The 21,945-nt window shown below is 41.5% G+C and overlaps 2 protein-coding genes across 3 annotated transcripts; both read right to left on the minus strand.

The window, feature by feature from the left end:
- Nucleotides 1-2,982: 2,982 nt before the first annotated feature.
- LOC110486829 (CD83 antigen) lies at nt 2,983-5,494 on the minus strand. Its single transcript, XM_021558653.3, has 5 exons — nt 5,279-5,494; nt 5,052-5,188; nt 4,665-4,902; nt 4,400-4,500; nt 2,983-4,263 (listed from the first exon to the last, which is right to left on the minus strand). The coding sequence occupies exons 1-5, from the start codon at nt 5,304-5,306 to the stop codon at nt 4,111-4,113; spliced, it is 657 nt and encodes a 218-aa protein (XP_021414328.1). The 5' UTR covers nt 5,307-5,494; the 3' UTR covers nt 2,983-4,110.
- A 5,163-nt stretch (nt 5,495-10,657) lies between these two features.
- Nucleotides 10,658-21,494, minus strand: LOC110486838 (uncharacterized). Of its 2 annotated transcripts, none has more exons than XM_021558664.3 (26): nt 21,146-21,494; nt 18,593-18,677; nt 18,208-18,273; nt 17,970-18,103; nt 17,725-17,862; nt 17,448-17,501; nt 17,295-17,348; nt 17,003-17,056; nt 16,657-16,710; nt 15,870-15,923; nt 15,533-15,586; nt 15,200-15,253; nt 15,060-15,113; nt 14,874-14,918; nt 14,487-14,540; nt 14,333-14,386; nt 14,089-14,142; nt 13,566-13,637; nt 13,431-13,466; nt 13,109-13,153; nt 12,954-12,986; nt 12,495-12,641; nt 12,159-12,335; nt 11,975-12,065; nt 11,742-11,819; nt 10,658-11,535 (listed from the first exon to the last, which is right to left on the minus strand). In XM_021558664.3, exons 1-26 carry the CDS (start codon nt 21,164-21,166, stop codon nt 11,324-11,326), a joined length of 1,974 nt encoding a protein of 657 aa, XP_021414339.2. In that variant the 5' UTR covers nt 21,167-21,494; the 3' UTR covers nt 10,658-11,323. The 2 variants fall into 2 exon arrangements, with proteins under 2 accessions (XP_021414339.2, XP_021414347.2); XM_021558672.3 differs by lacking the exon at nt 21,146-21,494 and adding an exon at nt 18,785-19,686.
- Between the last annotated feature and the right edge of the window lie 451 nt (nt 21,495-21,945).

Consider the following 21,945-nt stretch of genomic DNA (forward strand, 5'->3'; position numbering starts at 1 on the left):
GCATTCTCTTTTAATTCCAATGCTCGAATAACCCCCTAAACTTGTTTACCAGTGATGCAGGAGACGTTGGCAGTCTTTTCACCTAAGACAGGAAGGAGAAAAGGCTTAGATTTTTCTGTGAAAATGTGTTCTTGCTGCTAACATTTGAAACTGCACTGCCTCACAATGCTGGGACATATAGTTAGTGTTGTAGTATTAATGTAGTAATAAGTATTTCCAATATATTGATTGCTCAGTTCATGTGAATATGACATACAGTGCCTTGCGAAAGTATTCGCCCCCCTTGAACTTTGCGACCTTTTGCCACATTTCAGGCTTCAAACATAAAGATATAAAACTGTATTTTTTTGTGAAGAATCAACAACAAGTGGGACACAATCATGAAGTGGAACGACATTTATTGGATATTTCAAACTTTTTTAACAAATCAAAAACTGAAAAATTGGGCGTGCAAAATTATTCAGCCCCTTTACTTTCAGTGCAACAAACTCTCTCCAGAAGTTCAGTGAGGATCTCTGAATGATCCAATGTTGACCTAAATGACTAATGATGATAAATACAATCCACCTGTGTGTAATCAAGTCTCCGTATAAATGCACCTGCACTGTGATAGTCTCAGAGGTCCGTTAAAAGCGCAGAGAGCATCATGAAGAACAAGGAACCCACCAGGCAGGTCCGAGATACTGTTGTGAAGAAGTTTAAAGCCGGATTTGGATACAAAAAGATTTCCCAAGCTTTAAACATCCCAAGTCGTATATTGCACAGTCGTATATTGCACAAATCTGGCCTTTATGGAAGAGTGGCAAGAAGAAAGCCATTTCTTAAAGATATCCATAAAAAGTGTTGTTTAAAGTTTGCCACAAGCCACCTGGGAGACACACCAAACAAGTGGAAGAAGGTGCTCTGGTCAGATGAAACCAAAATTGAACTTTTGGCAACAATGCAAAATGTTATGTTTGGCGTAAAAGCAACACAGCTGAACACACCATCCCCACTGTCAAACATGGTGGTGGCAGCATCATGGTTTGGGCCTGCTTTTCTTCAGCAGGGACAGGGAAGATGGTTAAAATTGATGGGAAGATGGATGGCGCCAAATACAGGACCATTCTGGAAAAAAACCTGATGGAGTCTGCAAAAGACCTGAGACTGGGACAGAGATTTGTCTTCCAACAAGACAATGATCCAAAACATAAAGCAAAATCTACAATGGAATGGTTCAATAATAAACATATCCAGGTGTTAGAATGGCCAAGTCAAAGTCCAGACCTGAATCCAATCGAGAATCTGTGGAAAGAACTGAAAACTGCTGTTCACAAATGCTCTCCATCCAATCTCACTGAGCTCGAGCTGTTTTGCAAGGAGGAATGGGAAACAATTTCAGTCTCTCGATGTGCAAAACTGATAGAGACATACCCCAAGCGACTTACAGCTGTAATCGCAGCAAAAGGTGGCGCTACAAAGTATTAACTTAAGGGGGCTGAATAATTTTGCACGCCCAATTTTTCAGTTTTTGATTTGTTAAAAAAGTTTGAAATATCCAATAAATGTCGTTCCACTTCATGATTGTGTCCCACTTGTTGTTGATTCTTCACAACAAAATACAGTTTTATATCTTTATGTTTGAAGCCTGAAATGTGGCAAAAGGTCGCAAAGTTCAAGGGGGCCGAATACTTTCGCAAGGCACTGTATGTATAAGTGTAAAATGAGAAAGGTACGGTATTTTTAGGTATTTTTTCCAACATTTCAGTTTAGTAATTGTTACACTGTTGTCGTGTCTTTGGCTATGCCGGATTAAGAGATATGACATGCTATTCTATAAAATAATTTCTCTGTCATTAATATTACCTGATTGAGCTAATCATGTAAATGTAATTAACTAGATAGTCGGGCACCACAAAATAATATTTATAGAGCTGTTATCTTCCGAATAAACTTTTAAAAACCCAGTAATATTTTATATCAATAGCAGTCAATATTAATCGTCATCTTAATTCAGTCTCATCTGAAAGTGGTAAATTCTTAGTTATTTGCACGAACCCTGGCTAACAAGTTGAATCAGCAATACAAAATTGGATTTAATTACTAAATACCTAACTAATCACACAGAATTACACATAATTAAATCATAACTTGATTACAAATTACATCATAAAGGAAAACGTCCCTAGCGGGCGGAACAGATACGACAGCTTGTTTCACAAAAGAAAAGGGTCTGGGTTAACAGAAAGCGCTCAAGGTTCATCAGTTCATCTTGGGCTTGGAATTTATGAAATGAACTGGCAATTGGAGAATTACTGGTCTGAAACCCTAATGATATTGTGCCCATGAGGAAGGTATTCACTTAACCTGTGGGACCAGTGTCAAAATGAACAAGGCAAAAAAAAATTAAACACATTTTTATAGTGTCCACTATCTACTCTGTAATTTGTTATTGGTACAGAAATACATTTCTTGTTGAAGTTACAATCTACACTTACCCCTAGATCAGACAATAAGCTTAGAGACAAGTGATTACATGAATATGTTGATATCAAGCTTAATATTATTATTATTATTATTGTGCAATAATGTATTGAGTGCTATGATCAGACAATTGTCATGAAAAAGGTCACTGTTATTGTATATGACCCATATCCATGCACTCCTCATGTCAAATCTGTCCTGTGATATGGTGACACAATACATTTTTTAGTTATTCTATAGTATTAAATGTTTTTTAGCTACATGGAATTTCATGTTTGTAAAGGATTCACGTGTTCAATGTTGTTTAGATCATATGGCTTAACCTGGCTTCCATTTTATGCTGTGTGATGTTACTTTGTAATGTGTTTGACAATGACAGAGACTTCACACAATTGTTTGTCACTCAAAAGATTATTAGCAAAGAGGTATTTATGTATTTATGTATTTGTCTTGTGAAATAGGTAGAGATTTGTTAAAAGCCATTTAGCACCTCAGACAGCATACATCAGATACAGTTAGTTACAAAATTATTTACAAGGCTTTATTTTCAATGTATCCACAGAATTGCTGATCATATTTAAAAAAACAATACAAGTTACTTTTCACCAAAGCCCACTTTCATTTTGCTTAGAGGAACATTAATCAATTTTATTTCAATACCAGTCAGTACAGGAATTGAATTAGGCGTGCAATTCTAAAAGATCAATGCTGTACACATTGGTCATTTCCCAGTTCAAAGTCAATGTCGACCTCAATTCCTGGGTTGACTCAAATGTAAATGGGATTAACCCCCACGTTGCCATGGAGCAACCCTCCAGAATGACCCCTCATCGTCGACCATTCCCGCACCCCTTCCTGAAGCTCCTTATTGAGGTTAGATCTTGGGGCTTAGATCGTGGGTCCCTTCAGCAGGCCCTGCTGCTTGCGCATCACAGGCGAGTGGATGCTGCAGACGAGCAATCATTGCTGGAGAACTGCTGTTCTAGCCTGACTTTGTACTGCTGTTTGGCTGCCTGAGTGAAAGGGTATAGGCTACAGTTTAATTTCTTTGAAAAGCCTACACATATTGGTTCTATAGTCCCGGCCAGAGGGTTGTCTGCCTCCATCTGCTCTAGAGGTGAACTCTTCTCCTGGAAGGTATAAGTATTGGGTTGTTAGTTTACCTGAAATGCACAAGGTCCTCTACTCTGACAATTAATCCAGAGATAAAAGGGTAAACTTAGTTTGTTTCTAGTAATCTCTCCTCCATCAGTCTTCTTCTGACTTTATATGGCGTTTGACAACCAACTTTAAGGTGCATTACCACCACCAACTGGGCTGGAGTGTGGATCGCATCTTTCAATCACCCATGTGGGTATATGCTCTGAAAAACCAATGAGGAGATGGGAGAAGCCGGACTTGCAGCGCATAAAGCGTCTATTTTAGCGCCTGGCTACGCAGGCGCTCGTTGATGCGCGCGAGCAGTTTGGATGGTATTGCTAAATAACAGGTATGTGTACATTTATTTTGCCACGCTCACGCACATAACACAAGCGGTGTGGTCAGCATGATAGACTCGTTGCTCTGCTTCAAATGTGCCCTAGTATTTCTATGCATTTCCTCTTTACATTCAAGTATACAATGAGCCCAAACTAGCAGAACAGGCTCTCACACACAGACATGTTTTATGGAACCCTGTCTCGACCAGTTTGGCCCCAGAGTGTAAATCAACATTAAATCTTTCTTCTCAAGGGGTGCATCTAGAAGTGGTTCTTGTGGATACTTCTTACTCCTTTGCAATAACATATTCCTTAGGATGACCTATGGTAAAGATGAGGATTATTAAGTAAATAAGGAAAATGAAATACATGGAAACCATCACCATAAAATGTTAGTTTCTTTCATCTGTTTAAAAAACAAATAAGTCAGAGGAACAGCTGGCCGTGTTGTAACTCACATAGCTGATGGTGAATATCAGCAATGCCGCCACAATCCCCACAATGGAAAGAACTAGAATGGTATCCCTTTCTTCTGATTGGTCTGTGGACTCAAGGCAATCTACAAAAAAATGATCCACAAGTCTTTGAGCGTCACTGGAAACATTTTTTTATATTTAGCAGCATAGATGAAGTCTCTCTCTGTCCAATTTAAAACACTCACATACATTATACAGTAGGTCTACATACCAAAACAAGCACATAATGAAAATAGAACACACTCACCTGTCACTCTGAGGTGAACCTGCCCCTCCTGGTTCTGCTCTCCTACAGGTGCTGCCAGGAGACACTTGTACCTCCCGCTATCAACAGCCGTTACATTGGGCAGGAAGATATCGAAAGAGTCATCAGCCAAAAGTTCCACTTCACGCTCCAGACCGGCGTACCATTGGGTGGTGCTATTAGGTGATGATAGCCTCTTCATCAATAGGCCAGACTCCTTATTAGAGGGCTCCTCACCCAGCTGAGAGAAGAGGGTTTGAGGTTACTATATGCCCATAACAGCTGGTCTGGGACCAGTGCTGTATGTTTTTGGCATATATTGCACTTGTACAGAATTTGGTCAGATGGTTCATAACACAGTTTGTGCTATCACAATAATTGAAAGCTTACCTTGTACCACCTCACCGCCCGGTATTGGACCCCAGGCTTACATATTGCTTTACATTTCAGAATGGAGTCCTCTCCACAAACTGACTTCACCTCTTGTGTAGGCCTATCCTGTGTGAGGCCACCTTGCACAGAGGCAGCTTTAGACAAACACAAGGTAAATCATTATTTCAGGTGAGCCTGCCTCATTGGAATATCAAATTCATTGTTAAAAATAAATGACAACATACCTAATATGCAGACGAGTTGAAAAAGCATAATTGTAGTACACAGCAACGAAGATGACGATTTAGAACAGGAGGGTAGCAGTTTATATACTTCAGAAAGAGAAGTTAAACTGGGATTTCCCCGACTGCGTCACATTCTGAAGTGCGCGTGCACTCCCTCCACCCACATGACCGATTGCGAATCTGCAGACATGAGACATGCTCACCACCGCTCTTTGCAAAATAAATGTACACACAATATACCCACATGGGTGATTGATAGATGAATTGAGGTCCACACCGCCAGGTGGTGGTGGTAATGCACCTTAAAGGTGGTTGCCAACCGCCATATAACGTCCAAAAATAAGAGATTCTTAGAAATGTACTAGGTTTACCCTTTCATCTGTAGATTAATTGTCAGAGTAGAGGATCGTGTGCATTTCAGATGTATTAACAACCCAATGTTTATATCCCAGGGCAAATTAGGTAGCTAAATTGGCATGAATGTTTCAGGCGTTTTGACCTGTCTCCAAATTAATATAGTTGGTTCAGAGTTCGTTTTGATATTTCCACGTGCGTGTCCTGATCAAGTCTGGTGTGGATGGACAAAATTAACATGCGCACATGGATGTACGAGCGCGCGGGTTCTGTCATCATGAGTCAGTGGAGATATGATGGCGATGCGTTGGTTCATTCTCCAGATGTGTTTGGTTATGTTTATTTTCAATGAATCTGGAGTTAAATTTAAGAGAAACCGGAATTTTAGTTACTGGGTGTCGTTATTTCAGAACCTTAACTCAATACTTTATTTCGCAGTTTGTTAGTTGTAGCCTGTATCATTGCATCATATCCTAATTTGTAGAAGGCAATTTTACGCACGTGCTTGTAATGTATGGCGGTAACTTTGGTGTCGTGCCTATGATTTTCTTTCTGTTGAAGAAGGTGTTAAAATAGATAGAAATACAACATTACAATATAGGCAAAATATTAAGATAGGTCTACACTATATTAACCTTTGGACTGGTTTTTGCTACCTGAAAGTGAATTGGGGGTGGGGGAATTCCCAATGAATTCCGCGATCAGACTTCCTCAATTAGATTTGGTTTACTCGAAACGTGTTGAGTGGGTCGTTGAAGTAATTATAGCTGTCTGTGTCAGATTAAATAACGTCTCTTATAGTGTATTAGGTATTTCAGTTAAAAGACAATCATGGAAATACACACTTCATTGACAAGTATGTGGGCACCTGCTCATCGAACACCTCATTTCAAAATCATGGCCATTAATATGGAGTAGGTCCCCCTGTTTCTGCTATAACAGCCTCCGCTCTTCTGGGAAGGCTTTCCATAAGATGTTGGAACATTGCTGAGGGGACATGCTTACATTCAGTCACAAGAGCATTAGTGAGGTCAGGCACTGATGTTGGGGATTAGGAGTCTGCGTTCCAATTCATCCCTAAGGTGTTAGGTGGGGTTGAGCTGCTCTGTGCAGGCCAGCTAAATTCTTCCACAACGATCTCAACAAACCATTTATTTATGGCCCTCGCTTTGTGCACAGGGGCCTTGTCATGCTGAAACAGGAAAGAGCCTTCCCCAAACTGTTGCCACAAATTTGGAAGCCCAGAATTGTCTAGAATGATATTGTATTGTGTAGCGGTAAGATTTCCCTTCACTGGAACTAAGGAGCCAAGCCCGAACCATGAAAAACAGCCCCAGACCATTATTCCTCCTCCACCAAACTTTACAGTTGGCACTATGCATTGGGGAAGGTAGCATTCTTTTGGCCAAACCCAGATTCTTCTGTCAGACTGCCAGATGGTGAAGTGTGATTCATCCCTCACGAGAACATGTTTCCACTGTTTCAGAGTCCAATGGCGGCGAGCTTTACACCACTGCAGCCGACACTTAGCATTGCGATCTTAGGCTTGTGTGTGGCTGCTCTGCCATTGATACCCATTTCATGAAGCACCTGATGAAAAGTTATTGTGCTGACTTTGCTTCCAAAGGCAGTTTGAACTCGGTAGTGAGTGTTGCAACCGAGGACAGACGATTTTTATGCACTACTGCTTCAGCACTTGGCTGTCCCATTCTGTGAGGTTTTGTGGCCTACCACTTTGCGGCTGAGCCATTGTTGCTCCTAGACGTTTCTAGGACTTACAGTTGAACGTGGCAGCTCTAGCAGGGCAGAAATTTGACAAACTGACTTTTTTCTTTAACGAGTCGGACGAGAGGGATTTACTCCAGACACCCGACAAGGCCCTCATCCCCGTCATTTGCAGGAGACAGAGATATTGAGAATGAAGATCGGGAAGCCTTGTAAGGATCCGGTGGTGAGTGGGTAATTTGCCTTTGTACGTCGGCTAATAGGACCGATGGTAATCATTGGATAATAAAATAGACAAGCACGTATATCCTACCAATAGGACACTAGAAACTGTAATATCTTAAGTTTCACCGAGTCGTGGCTGAACGACGACATGAATAACATACAGCTGGCGGGTTAAACACTGTATCGGCAGGATAGAACAGTAACCTCTGGTAAGACAAGGGGTGGCGGTCTATGTATTTTTGTAAACAACTGCTAGTGCACGATATCTAAGGAAGTCTCAAGGTTTCGCTCGCCTGAGAGTATCTCATGATATGCTGTAGACCACACTATTTACCAAGAGAGTTTTCATCTATATTCTTCGTAGCTGTCTATTTACCACCACAAACCGATGCTGGCACTAAGACAGCACTCAATGAGCTGTATATGGCCATAAGCCGTATAGGAAATTGCTCATCCAAAGGCGGTGCTCCTATTGGCCGGGGACTTTAATGCAGGGAAACTTAAATCCGTTTTAGCTCATTTCTACCAGCATGTTAAATGTGCAACCAGAGAGAAAAAAACTCTTGACCACCTTTCCTTCTCACACAGAGATGCATACAAAACTCTCCCTAGCCCTCCATTTGTCAAATCTGACCATAATTCTATCCTCCTGATTCCTGCTTACAAGCTAAAACTAAAGCGGAAAGCACCAGTGAATCGGTCAATAAATGAGTGGTCAAATGAAGCAGATGCTAAGCTACAGGACTGTTATGCTAGCACAGACTGGAATATGTTCTGGGATTCCTCCGATGGCATACCTCAACTAGAAGCCATGGATTACAGGAAACATCCACACTGAGCTAAAGGGTATAGCTACTGCTTTCAAGGAGCAAGACTAACCCAGAAGCTTATAAGAAATCCCGCTATGCCCTCCGACAAACTGTCAAACAGGGAAAGTGTCAATACCGGACTAAGATCGAATTGTACTACACTGGCTCCGACGCTGGTCAGATGTGGCAGGGCTTGCAAATCTATTAGACTACAAAGGGAAGCACAGCCGCGAGCTGCTCAGTGACCCGAGCTTACCAGTCAAGCTTGATAACTTCGATGCTCGCTTCGAGGCAAGTAACACTGAAACATGCATGAGATCATCAGCTGTTCCGGACGACTGTGATCACGCTCTCCGTAGCCGATGTGAGTAATACCTTTTAAAGTTGTGCACATTTTTCAGGAACTTATTTTCGCTCGTGAGAGCTAATTTCAAAACCATTGTTTTTATAATTTAAGCCATTCTGGAAAAGGGATTTTAAAGCTTAGCTTTGGGGATCTAACGCAAGTTTTTAGGTCTCCGGAAAGGTCATCGCACTATTGTGACCACATCCATTAAACTGACACTAGTCAGTTTAGTATGCTGCATAATACAGTGGATTTAGGTTGAAATCATCCTTTCTTGATGTTAAGTGGATTCCCAATCCCACTCATCCTTTTCTTTGTTCACTTTTCAGTTTCAGTGTCCGCAGCCCCTGTAGAGGATAATCAAATTGCCTACATATGTCAGGAGGGTAATGTCACACTAGAAGCACCGTTTTAAAGAATTGGATGCCCAATGTGAGGAGAGCTGGACCATTGGCAAAGAGGTAAACTATTGCATATATGCTTATGACAAGTAGATACAATGTGAAGTCAGGCATTTTCTATTAGCATTATAATTTTTTCACATCTCACCATTGATAGTATCATCAACAGTATGCAGAGGGGCAGGGGCCATTTCAATTGAGACATGACATGTGATAAAATATTTTTCTTTCTGCAGCCCATTGCCATTTATAAAAACGACAGGGGTAACGTAAGGACAAAGGAATACATTCCTCCATGCAAGGATGTGTTCTTTGGAAAAGTCATCCTTAGTAAATGTGCCAATTAACTATTGGATGCACCAAGGTAGGTCAACTTTCTGAATACAATTCACTTTCCTTTCCTCTGTTAGTGTCTGCAAAGTACCAACATAGTACAAACCTTTATTTTTATTCACCCCTTCATTTTTTAGAAACAGGATGGGTTACATAAAGAGACCAGGATCCACTTCTTAGGTATGGTTTCCCCTGAAGTTATTGGTGTATTACACAACATATCTACCATTGATATAAATATAAAGCATTGTTGTCATCATTGCTCATATCACTCTTTTTGCTACTTAGAGACAAACGCTATCGCTGCCACCGCAAACGCTCAAATTGCTCATTATGGTAAATTATGCTTTTTTTAGTAAATGTGGACAGTCCATAAAACCAAACACTTTTATATGAACTGACAACCATCATTTTACACACACTAAGAGGAGCCCTTTTGAACATGAGCAGCGTTAAACATTTTAATAAGGTTTATTTTCTTGTGTTTATTCATGTGTACTTTCATAGCATAGTTGTATACCATAATGTTTAGCATGCTTTTGATGAGAGATAATCACCCATTTTCATGCTCTGCTCATTTTCTAATCTGAATTGTCTCCAAACATTGTGACTCTTTTGTATCAGGGTTCTGATTGCCAACATGTACACAAAAGTACAAATGTTAAGAACACGTGTGTGATATACTTGAGTTTACAGGGCTATGTTTCTGCCTTGTAATGTGTTGGAATGATTCTCAATGAAGATTGACAATGACAAAAATATCAATTAAGAGGTGATAAGAGTTTAACATCCTGTTCACGTGAAAGTTATTTATGCAAAATAAATAATGTACATGAAAATCTATTTAAAAATCAAAATCGCCATCCAATGAATATAGTAAATGTATTTAATCGACAGACATTTTGTGCTGTCCTACAAATCATTGTCAGATTATTTAACTATAGAAATTCCAAATACAATATACTGTATAACACATTTCAATGTATTATTTTTAATATGAAATAATATCAAATAGTATGTTATTTTTTATTTTATATTGATCAATGTTATCTTGACTGTGAACATCTGTTAATTGGGGGGGAGGGATAAATTATTTAGATTAACCCAAATATGAGATGACTGAAAGAGACCACACATTCTCAGAAACACGCTCAAACTGTGGCGACTAAAAAAGTGAGGACTCATCTTAAGAAAAAGTAAGACAGAATTTATCTAAAACAGTGATATTTCAGAACACACAGTACATGTACTTGCGATACTTTACAAAATTATTTACATCACTTTTTATTTTCAATGTATACCCATCATTGTTGATCATATCAAAAACAAAACCTGACTGGTAGCCAGAGACTCCTGGAAGTTTCATTTTCTGCCAATTTCTTTTAGCCAGTTTCTCAAGCCCCTTTACTTATGGTTTGCTTGGAGGAAGACAATTTCATTTTTTGTTTCTGCATAAAAAAATCTATTTTGGCCTAACAAAAAAGTTATCAATTATGCCTAAACAGAGTTCATTTGGAGCCTTGCTTGGCTCAGATGAAATGCGTCAAGGCTGGTTTCATCTCTGTGCAGAGTCCAGCGTGTCCCACCAAACCCTTCCATCACTGGTGAGCCCCATTGAACAGTGCTCGGATTAATTACATTTCAATACCAGTCAATACAGGAATTGAATTAGGCATGAAATTCAAAAAGATCAATGCTGTACACATTGGTAATTTCCCAGTTCAAAACTCAATGTCAATTCCTGGTTTGGCTGAGATGTGAATTGAATTAACTTCAATGTTGTCATGGAGCGACCGTCCAGAGTGACCCCTCGTCGTGGACCTTCACCTATTCCTGAAGCTCCTTGTTGGGGTTAAATCTTGGGGCTTAGATCGCGGGGTCCCTTCACTAGGCCCTGCTCCTTGCGCATCACAGGCGCGTGAATGCTGCAGTCCCGTGCCTCACAGAAGCCGGGCACTCCTGCGTTGCCTGCCATGCCAGGCTGGCCCAAAGCGCCTGTGAAACCACGGGGCCCTCTGTGACCTGCCATACCATTCTTTGGCTCTGCTGGGTGGCCTGGCAGCCCTGTGGGGAAATGTTTTTAACAATTGGAGGTGGCGTCTTAAAAGTTCACTTGAAAAGACTTCCTGCTAACATCAATGTTGAATAAAACCACACAATGCCTATTCCAGTGAATCTGGATGTGAGTTACAGATACTTTCCAACAATTCTAAGACAAGCAATTTTGAGGTAGACCTGAGAGTTTCACACCAGTGGAAACAGTGTCCTACCTCTGAGGCCTTGATGCCCATCGTGTCCTGGCAGACCTTTACCAGGCTCACCGCCCTTTCCTTTCGGGCCTTTTGTTCCTGTGGAGTAGAACAGTGAGCTTAGGGGTGCACTCTGAAGCTATGCCACTACAAAGGAGCTCCACTAATTTTCACTTGAAATGAACCTTACTGGGTTTAGGGTTTAGTTTACCTGTAATCAAGTTTGGTTGAACTAAGACATTTGGATTACATACCTCTTTCACCCACTGTCCCCTTCTGACCATCCACTCCTGTGTCCCCTTGGATGCCCCTGCCTCCTTTCACTCCAGCTTTGCCCGCTTTACCCTGAGAGAGAGAGAGGTCAACAGAACTTATCATCGTTTGGAATAAAGGCTTTCCTTAGTAGATAGGGGTTGGTTTGGGGGCTGTGTGACTCACGGGTTTGCCTGATTCTCCAGTTGGTCCCCTGGTTCCGGGCGGCCCAATAAGTGTGCGGTTGTTGATGGGGCAGCCCTGGGAACACTTGACCCGGATGGAAGCTGCATACTGGGAGATCTGGGCTGTCACCACTCCTTTACACAGCTGCAATACCTGCTCATCTGTCAGCCCAGGGCCCTGAGGTCAAAAAGCTGTAAATCAATCAATCAATCAACCAAGCAAATAAATAATTGATCAATCAATCAGTCAGCAAACGTTCTTGCTAGATATGTGTCAATGTAAAATAAGGGGGAGACCCTTCCTCCAGGCAGACTGGAGTTGGCTCCTGATACGCACAGGGGCACCTGGCACTCCTTTAGGTCCAGAGCCACCTTTGACGCCCAGGTCACCACCTGGACCTGGCTCTCCTCTGGAGCCTGGGATGCCGGGGGGTCCATTTCGTCCAACAATGCCATCAGGGCCGATGGTACCTCTCTCCCCTTGCTGCCATTCAGAGATGAGGGGAAGGAAGGAGAGAGACAGACAGAGGGGGGACACTGTTCAGTCACTGAACACAAAAGGTCACGATTTAAACTCAATCTCAATACTTCTCCCTAATCAAATCATTTAATTCTCAATAATTTTACCTAATTAAAACAGTTCCTTTAGGATTTTATGACATAACAGGAACTCAACTCTCTACAGTATGTGCTGTTGTGTCTGCTGTCATCTAGGAACAACCTATGGTTTTAATGTGACATAGAATGGGTTAGGGTGAAAAAACCCACATACTTTCACAGAATGGAGTATACAAACCTGTCCTTTGTCACCACGTGCTCCAAAACTTCCCTGTTTGGAAAGAGGAACAGAAACATTTTTGGTAAGAAGAAAAACAGACCCACTACATCAATGGAAACAGGAAGTAGATAGATGAGAGAGTGACGTCGCCTCGGCCTTGTCATATGATTTACCTTGTCCTCTTTTTCTCCCTTCACACCAGTTCTTCCAACCCCACCCTGAGGAAGGAACAATCAGCACATTAGATAAGTCAGTAAGATGCCATGGCAATGATAGGACTGCTTATTACAGCTCAGTCACAAAGGAAAGACCCAAACATAAACAGTAGATGACCAATACACATCCACTTTCACTTACTGGTGTGTGTGTGTGTGTGTGTGTGTGTGTGTGTGTGTGTGTGTGTGTGTGTGTGTGTGTGTGTGTGTGTGCTTGATTAACTGTGAGAAATTGACTGGTAATTTAGCAGTGTGATGGGGAATGTAAATAAAAGGTTACCTTCTCACCATCAGGTCCTGTCTCCCCTTTGGCTCCCTAGAAACAACGTATTAAATCAACAATTGTATAATCACAAAAGTCAATGATGATAATTGTAGTGGTAATGACAATGTTGGAGTAATGACATATACACACAGGCTGGGCCTGCAGGCCTTTAGGTCCTGGTTTCCCTGGAATTCCTGCATCTCCTCTCGCTCCTTGAGGCCCCTGTAATATGAAAGACACACATAGGTAAACTGAATGAGAACCCTTGTTCAAAAATAGGAATTTAGTTCAATTCCAATGACAGATCATTTTTAATTGTCTCAACTTATAGCAAGAGACAGGGTACTCTTGCCACAACATCTCTGACAGTGTTTTTTTTAACTAAAACCATCTGTGTTTTTAACTGGCACTGAAACCTTTTCAGGGACTTTACCAACAGATCTGATGTTTTCAGGGACTTTACTAACATATCTGTTACCTTCCTTGTTTGGACTGTCAACAATATCACATGGGTGTCTGTCCACCCACAGGAAACCTTTAAGCAACATGGCATTTACATCTGATACACAACACTGAGGGGACTTTACTGAGGAATGTGGAAGTGACAGTGTCTGTATTGTGATCTGTAGTCTACTGTGCACATGTGATTGAGTGGTTATAAAGCCTGTCTTACCCCAGCTCCTACTCTCCCAGGAGGTCCCCTCACACCACGATCCCCGCTTGTGCCCTAGGAGGGAAGACTGGCCATTATTCACAAAGTATTCATTTAAGTATTAAAAGTTCATGTCCACTTTTAGTTTATTTAGTAAATATTTTCTTAAAACCGCATTGTTCGTTAAGTGCTTGTAAGTAAGCATTTCACGGCCATTGTGATAATGTCATCCTGATACCCAGCATGCAATTCTCCTTCACTTTACCTTTTGTCCAAACTCTCCAGGAAAGCCGATCACCCCAGGAACTCCAAGAGGACCCTGGAAAATAAACAGTAAATGTAGTTTGTTAGGAGAAATCCCATCAACAGATTCCTTATCTATTTATTACTAATTTAGTGGTTATCATACTGGTACTCACATCCTCTCCAGGCTCCCCATCACTGCCTGGCATGCCCCCTGGGCCTTGGTCACCCTGAGAGAGAGGAAAGAGAGAGATACAGAGAAAACAGAAAGTAGAAGAGAAGAGAGCAAGGGAGACATACTACAGTATCAATCTAATCTCCCACGTGGAGAAGGTGCTATCGTTATGGCCAAAAGTGTTGAACAGCCACATGACTCACAAAATCAACAATAGCAAAACCTTCAGTGAAAATAACAGTATGCAGTTTAGGGAAAACACCCATGAACATACATACATCTTGGGGGAACCAGAGTAGTTTCTGTGAAGAGTAAGGGACAATGACTTTTGAGAGCAACTAGAGTACTTTCTGTGAAAACAATATAACTCCTGTCCCCCTAAACATACCTTGTGACCGGTCTCTCCTCTGCCTCCCGGCTCTCCAGGATACCCCTATAAAACACAGAAAGAAAAAGCAAGTTAGGATTGGTCTCTCTCCATGTAGGGAATAGCATAGTCTTAGTAGATAAGGAGAAACAAGAGATCCAAATGGAGAGATGAATGGTGTGACGGATAGACAGACATCCATCTTACATTATAGCCCATCTCCCCATGGTCTCCTGAGAATCCAGGTGCTCCAATCTGACCCTGTGGAAGAGAACGGATGAGATGGAAGACATTTTAAACCCCAGTTTAATTAACCATAGTCACAAAGCAAGGTTGAAAGGCGTTACCTTTTCCCCTTCTGTTCCCTCAGGACCCTGTTTCCCTTCTGCTCCAGTTGATCCCTGAGAAGGTCGGAAAAAAATATGTCTCAACATGGCCAGAACAAATTACAATAATTTGTATGTTGTTCATATGTTAAATGGAAATGATCACATCACATAGCCTGTTTGAGGCTTTCACGTCACAAAGTCTTAGTATTGCTTCTAGTGAGAGCTGTGTAAGGAGCTGAGTGAAGAATTGATTTGAGCATGTTGAGAATGTGCTGAGTTGTGGTAGCAACACTGAGCGGTGGCAACTGTTGTGAGTGGACGGTGCTGAGTTGTGGGAGCCACCATATTTACCTTGATACCTCCAGTTCCATCAGGCCCACCAGGCCCTGCCTCACCAATTCGACCCTAGAAAAAGACAAAGAACTAAACACATGAGTAGGGCCAGACTGAAACATGCTGGGGATTTAGCATCACATTTACACTCATTTGAGGAATAACTTTATTTTATGCTACAGAAATGACCAGGTAGTGGATTTCCTTAGAAAATCCAACAGTAATTGGTAATTACACGATAATAACCTATGGATTGTTTCTTTGTTTCTGTGAGATTAATTGAAATAAAATCCCTGCTATCAAACCAAATATGGTTACCTACAAAACATAACAGCTACATTGTGTCAATACTCACAGTTTCACCCGTTACCCCCACTCCTCCGCGTGGCCCCTCCATACCGATGTCACCCTGTTGAGGATAAGGAACACACTCAGGCATAGACAGCTTCAAATTGTCAATGAAGATTTTTTTGGTGTAATTATCAAATACTTGTGATGGCATAATGGTATTCTATGATGCCATGCTGATACTCTGTGATGTCTCTGTGGAATAGTGGGGATTGATAATGTCATACCTTTTTGCTGGTTTTGGGGTCTACCTTTATAGATGCGGTAAAGGAGTCAATGAAACGCAGACCGTTCCATTGACCATATCTGTGGTGTCTTTCAGTACAACTCGGAAACTCAGAACCTCTGAGTTAAAATGTACCTACGTTTTTTACGTAGAGCTTCCTGCTGGTCAATTCTGATATTTTCCAAGTGGAAAACTCGGGCCCCATCTTTCTACAATACCTTTTTAAGAGTTTCTGAGTTCCGAGTTGTCTTGACCGTGGCAATACGGGTTTTCTGTAATGTCACACTGGTTCCCTGTGATGTCATACTGGTCCTATGTGATGTCATATTGGTTCTCAGTGGTACAGCAGGGGTTTTATGTGATGTCATGCTGTTTCTTGTAGGTTTAAACTTTAGACGAACATTATGGTGGCTTGGGCTGTTATTAGTGAACATTCAAATAAGATTTTGTAACGGGTCACACTGTTTTTGATATGGGGTTATAATGGCTTTTTAAATAAAGAGTGATTTTGTTTGATGTGATACATATTTTGTAGGATGCCAGACTGGTTTAGAGGAAGGGTCTTTACCTTCAGTCCTAGCACCCCTGTCTCACCTGGATCTCCAGGAAGACCAGGCAAGCCCTGTAGGAGAGAGAAAGAATAAGAGACAAGGTGCAAAAGAATGGAATAAAATATAGACCAAGAGAGAGAATGAGAAAGAGCTATCCTAGTTGTTGAAGCTCAGCCTTTCACCTCAACGACACAACATAGCCACTCTCCAGTTCTGAATAATAAAGAGATCGCCGTCTACTGGCCATAATCAATATAGAAAAACGTTACATTGCTTGTGCCATGTCGCAGAATTTAGACCAGAGCAAAACAATGAAAGAGAGATACATTACATCTGTGATATCCTTTGGACGCCGATTATTACCTGGGCTCCAGAGAAACCAGAGGCACCGCCCTCCCCATCAGGCCCGGAGTCACCCTGTAGAGAAGGCAAAGGCCAATACAGCTGTTGAGTCAAGTTCAAGGGTAATGTTGATGCCATACTTTTTAAGTTACAAACATTCTTCCCAGGGAGATACTGTTTCTCTTTTGAGGTTGTGGCAAGCCTGTTTGCAGTGGGGTTGGGCAACCTGGGTTCAAGCCTCGCTTAGGGAGATGGATAGTGTCTAAGGCTGATTTGGGTGAGGTCTTTTATTTTACTTTTTTCACTTCCTCACCTCAGGCCCTGTGTCTCCTCCTCTTCCTAGAACTCCTTTGAATCCTTTGTACCCCTGAACACAACACACAGGAACAATATCAACAGCATTACTCTAATAAGGATATGAGCACTATGAATTTGATTTAGTGACTATACAGTGATTAACACTCACCTCCCGTCCCTGAACCCCAGGGAAGCCATCTTTACCTTGCAGTCCTCTGGCTCCCTAGGTGGACAGACAGATAGACAGACAGATATTTTGTTTAGTCCAGAAAACAAAATGATACCACAGGATGGTGGTAGATGGGGTGAGTTACCCCCATACAACGCAAATCACTTAAGGACCCAGTGAATGCTATATAAATGCCATTTAATAAGTATTAATCAGCAAAGTAAATGGATGTTTGCTGTTTATAAGGTTCTAAATTACATTTGCACCTTTGTCCTACCTTGGGCCCTGCAAACCCAGCGAACCCTGGCTCTCCAGGCTCACAGTTACAGTCTGTTGGCCCCTCCTCCCCCAGAGAAGCCTCCCCACCACCAGGGGCCTGGAGCGACTCTTCGTAGGGCTCCTGCTCGTATGGTACCTGCAGTTATAACATGATATCATCTTACATGACAGAACACAATGTTACATGACATGACATTACTAAACATCACACATAACATACTTTCCCCCTTGACTTCCCCTCACCTGTGTGGTGGTGGTGTAGGGGTAGGAGTCCTCTGTGATCATGCTCACACTGGTGGGGGCTGGTGCATAGGGGTCATATCCAGATGAGGGTTGCTGCTCCTCATAGCTGTGAGTGGGCTCCGGTGGGTATTCCTCTGCCAGCGAGGAATGGGGAGCGGTGGAGGGGTTTAAGTGAGGGAAACGTTTGCATTCTGGCTTTTGACTAGAAGGAGAGACTTTGCTATGTTGTAGTTATTACCTGGTTGTGGGTATCCTGAACGCTCATAGTTGTCGACCAAGGAGCCCTCATAGGTGTGTTCATCACCTAATATGACACAAAACAATAATTGAACAAGCCTGAAACCTTCCCAGTAAAATGATAGTCTGTTTACAAAACAAAATAGCCTGTTATTAGATAGATAAACCAATGTAATGTTTGTAAGCAAATATCAAAAATGTTTCATTGTGGTGACATGAGAATATAGGTCTATACATTTTAACTGCAATCTAGGTCAACTGAAATAAAATCAAGATATAGCCTACTGTTTTAGCTTACCTCTAGAAATGTGGATAATTAGCTAACATCAAACAGTAGCTATTGGTGCAAGGCTAATGGCGCTAACAGTGCACGTCAGGCAGCTCACCTGAGTGGTAACCAGAGTACTCGTCCTGGGCGTGGGAGGGGAGGATGCACAATAGGAACACGAGCAGCGGAGAGATAACCAAAACCTGTCGAAAAGGCGGGAAAACAAAGCGAGGTTAAAACGACCATTTAGGCTGTAGCCTATTTCTTCGCCGCTATAACGATAACAGAAGGTAAAGGTTGGAAGACCTACCTTTGTTGGAAGATGGAAGACCTCTCAGCTCAAAATGAATAGCCTACAGGCGCTCTTATTTCGTTACACTTTTAACTCCTTCTTAAATTAATAACCGTTTTGAGGACGAACAATTAGGTGACCTTAGACGTCTAGGCTAATGAAGGCTAATGGATCACTAAGAACATTTTATACCCAATAATCATGGCCCTTTTAAAATGTCAGATATATCTCCCTCTGGTGGTGGTTACGCACATTATAACAACTCATTAAACGCAAGCCTGTTTTCTTGTTTTGGCATTCCAGACATGTATTAATTGCCCACTTGTAGGCTATGTAACACTTGTAGGCTATGAATAATATTCAACATTTATATGGTCTATATTTGACTAATTCCTTGACAAACATCAGATTTCATATCAATCATAATATGACATCTGCAAGATTATAGGTCTGTAGTTATATATAATATAGGCCTGCAGTAAGCCTAGGCTACAGTTGGAGTAGGCTAAATGACTACATTTAGGCCTGCCAATAAGGCCTATGATTAATCTGCTAAATAAGAAAAATGCTAACTTTATTTTCATAAAACTGTATATATTGTATGACAAGCAGAAAGAGTGTATATCCTACTTCAAAATGAATTCACAAAAAGCAACAATTTGTGGAGTTGTTGCTTGGGGTTGTTGAAATAAAAATTGGGCTGCAAGGTGGCATATTAGACCATCACTAGAAAAGGCTATATGTTATTAGGGAAGATGACCAAAGATGGTCTGTGGTTGGGTAGTTTGCCGGAATATTTGGTAAATATTTGTTAAAAGACACGCTGGACATGTCACGAAGCAATCATTTCTGGTATTGAGGCATATGGCTAAATCATGTCCAAAAATAGAGTCGCTTCTTCTTATTTTCCAGAAAGAAAATGGGCCAATTAACTGAAGTCACTTCCTTGGATTAACAGCAGCCTATTGGATGTCACATGACATGAGACATGTGGGAGGAAATTATGCAGGTATCAGCCATCCAGGTGATAGGGTTGTATTATGCTCTGTAGATTTAGGCAAGAGCTCATCTGCGCCTTGAACAAGATAGAGATGAGAAATACAGGCTCAAAACGCTCTTTGTTAAGGTAAAACCACAAGGTGAGCCACAGCAGTTCTCAGGCCCTTCTCACATTCCAGGGCACTTTCTCTGTACTCTAAAGGCTCTCTTCATCCCACTCCTCTGAGAAGGTAAAAGGCCTTTTCTCTGTTTGCTGTGATGTCAAGCAGCTGTCTGTCTACCATGAGTCAACCACTTTTCATCCATGCCATTTCCAGCTTGTTATTCAAAACTCCAGAGGACATCAATAAAACACATGTGCAGTAGTCTATAATGGACTTAAATCAATTATTAAAAGGCGATGAATAAGAGCATACATGACAAATGGTGCTCAATGATGACGCAGATAATTGAGTATATCTGTTGAAATAAACCAATTGATTTGGAGTACTCCATACATTACCTGGGCAAGTACCCAGAATGTAGAGTTGACGCCATACGTCTGCCTGGTGGTGTAAATCGGCGATCACCACCGACCTCCAGGCCCCCTGGGACACTGAGGTGCAGTGTGGGATATAGACTGCTCACCTCCACTAACCCTAATCCTTCCATTTGAACAGTTAGTAGTCATGAAAAAGCTATTCATTGAATACACTATCCACAAATAATTGCTGCAAAGAAATAAGAAATGTAACTGCTTCCATCTGTACCCAGAGTGTAAAATGAGATCCTGGACTTCTTGATTGATGCAAATGTGATATTGTTAATTTATATTTAGCTACCGTTAACAAAGAAAAAACATACATTTACCCAAATTTTCAAACAACAAAATCACCTCTCAAAGTTGTAAAGTGCAATGTTTCAAGCCTTGTTGGTTGACTTGCTGTTGTGTGTAGTGGAGTGCTCTGTAAGATAAAGTCAAATCGGCACATTCCTGAGAAACGTACAGACTAAAGTAATTACCCTTAATTCAGAGGGAACTCAAACACTGTTATGGGCTGCATGTGAACCACTAGGCTAATTATCCTGAAAATAGGTCACATAGTATTTAAACGCCAATGTATATTTAGGTTTCTTTATGCTCACAACCCACCAGCTAAATCAGTCCATGTCAAATACACTCTCACACAGTACCAAAAATAAACCCTCATTACCGCATCATTACACAACCACTAGTTAGATTAGGTTCCTCAATCCAGCATCACTGAGTACACCACCTGCGGACCAGAGAACCTAGTCCCAAGAACCACACTATTGGACCAAATACAGCATTCACATCCAGAATCTGGCGTAGCAACATCTCAGAAACCTTGTTAGACCATGCCTGCTCTGCTTGCTTACCTTTACCCTGGGGGCTCCCATGGTGCTGGTTCTGTCTGGTTCTGTATAATCCACTGAGACCCTCACTCAACGTATCAGATAGTCCACAGGTTTTTTTTAAATAAAGACAGAAAAGTCCAGTTTATTTCCTCCCTGAACTGTACTCCTTACAGCATTCTCGCTCCCCACTCACAGCACTGGTCCCCTTCCTCTCTCTCTCTCCCTTGCTCTCCCTCTCTCAGGGATCCATAAGGTTCTCAGGCAGCCACGGGCTCGACTCTCTCTTCTCCTCGACAGGGTGAGAAATACCGGGGTCTAACCCTAACCCCAAATACAAACAGGGGCAGAGACCCAGACAGAAGAGAGGGATGAGAGAGTAAGGAGAAAATGATAAATACAGAATTAAAGAGGGAGGGTTTAAAACAGATGAGACTAGTGCAGGGTCCATTTTGTTGTGACCATTTCAGTATACTGACACAGTTGTGCAGGTGGTGAATACCCCAATAACTAAAAACATTCAAAAGTTGACATTTAGAGCTGTTCAAGTAGTACAGTTAAGGTTAAGGTCAATTCTATAGTCATTCAGTCAAAAATAATCTATTGACATTCTGATTATGAATTGAATACCCATTTAAATTAACGGTTTAACAGGTGATCAACCTCAGTACCAATTGAATAGTGTTGTGACAGATGTTGATAAGTATTTTTATCCCATCATTAAAACACTGCAGATGCACATTGACCCCAGGCCTGACCTTTTATGTCCTTTTGACCTGCTGGCAAAAGTGTGCCAACTACGGACACTCCTGTCCAACATTCAA

The sequence above is a fragment of the Oncorhynchus mykiss genome, chromosome 2, assembly GCF_057628025.1.
Source record: "Oncorhynchus mykiss isolate SJ-2025 chromosome 2, ASM5762802v1, whole genome shotgun sequence".
Classification (NCBI taxonomy): domain Eukaryota; kingdom Metazoa; phylum Chordata; class Actinopteri; order Salmoniformes; family Salmonidae; genus Oncorhynchus; species Oncorhynchus mykiss.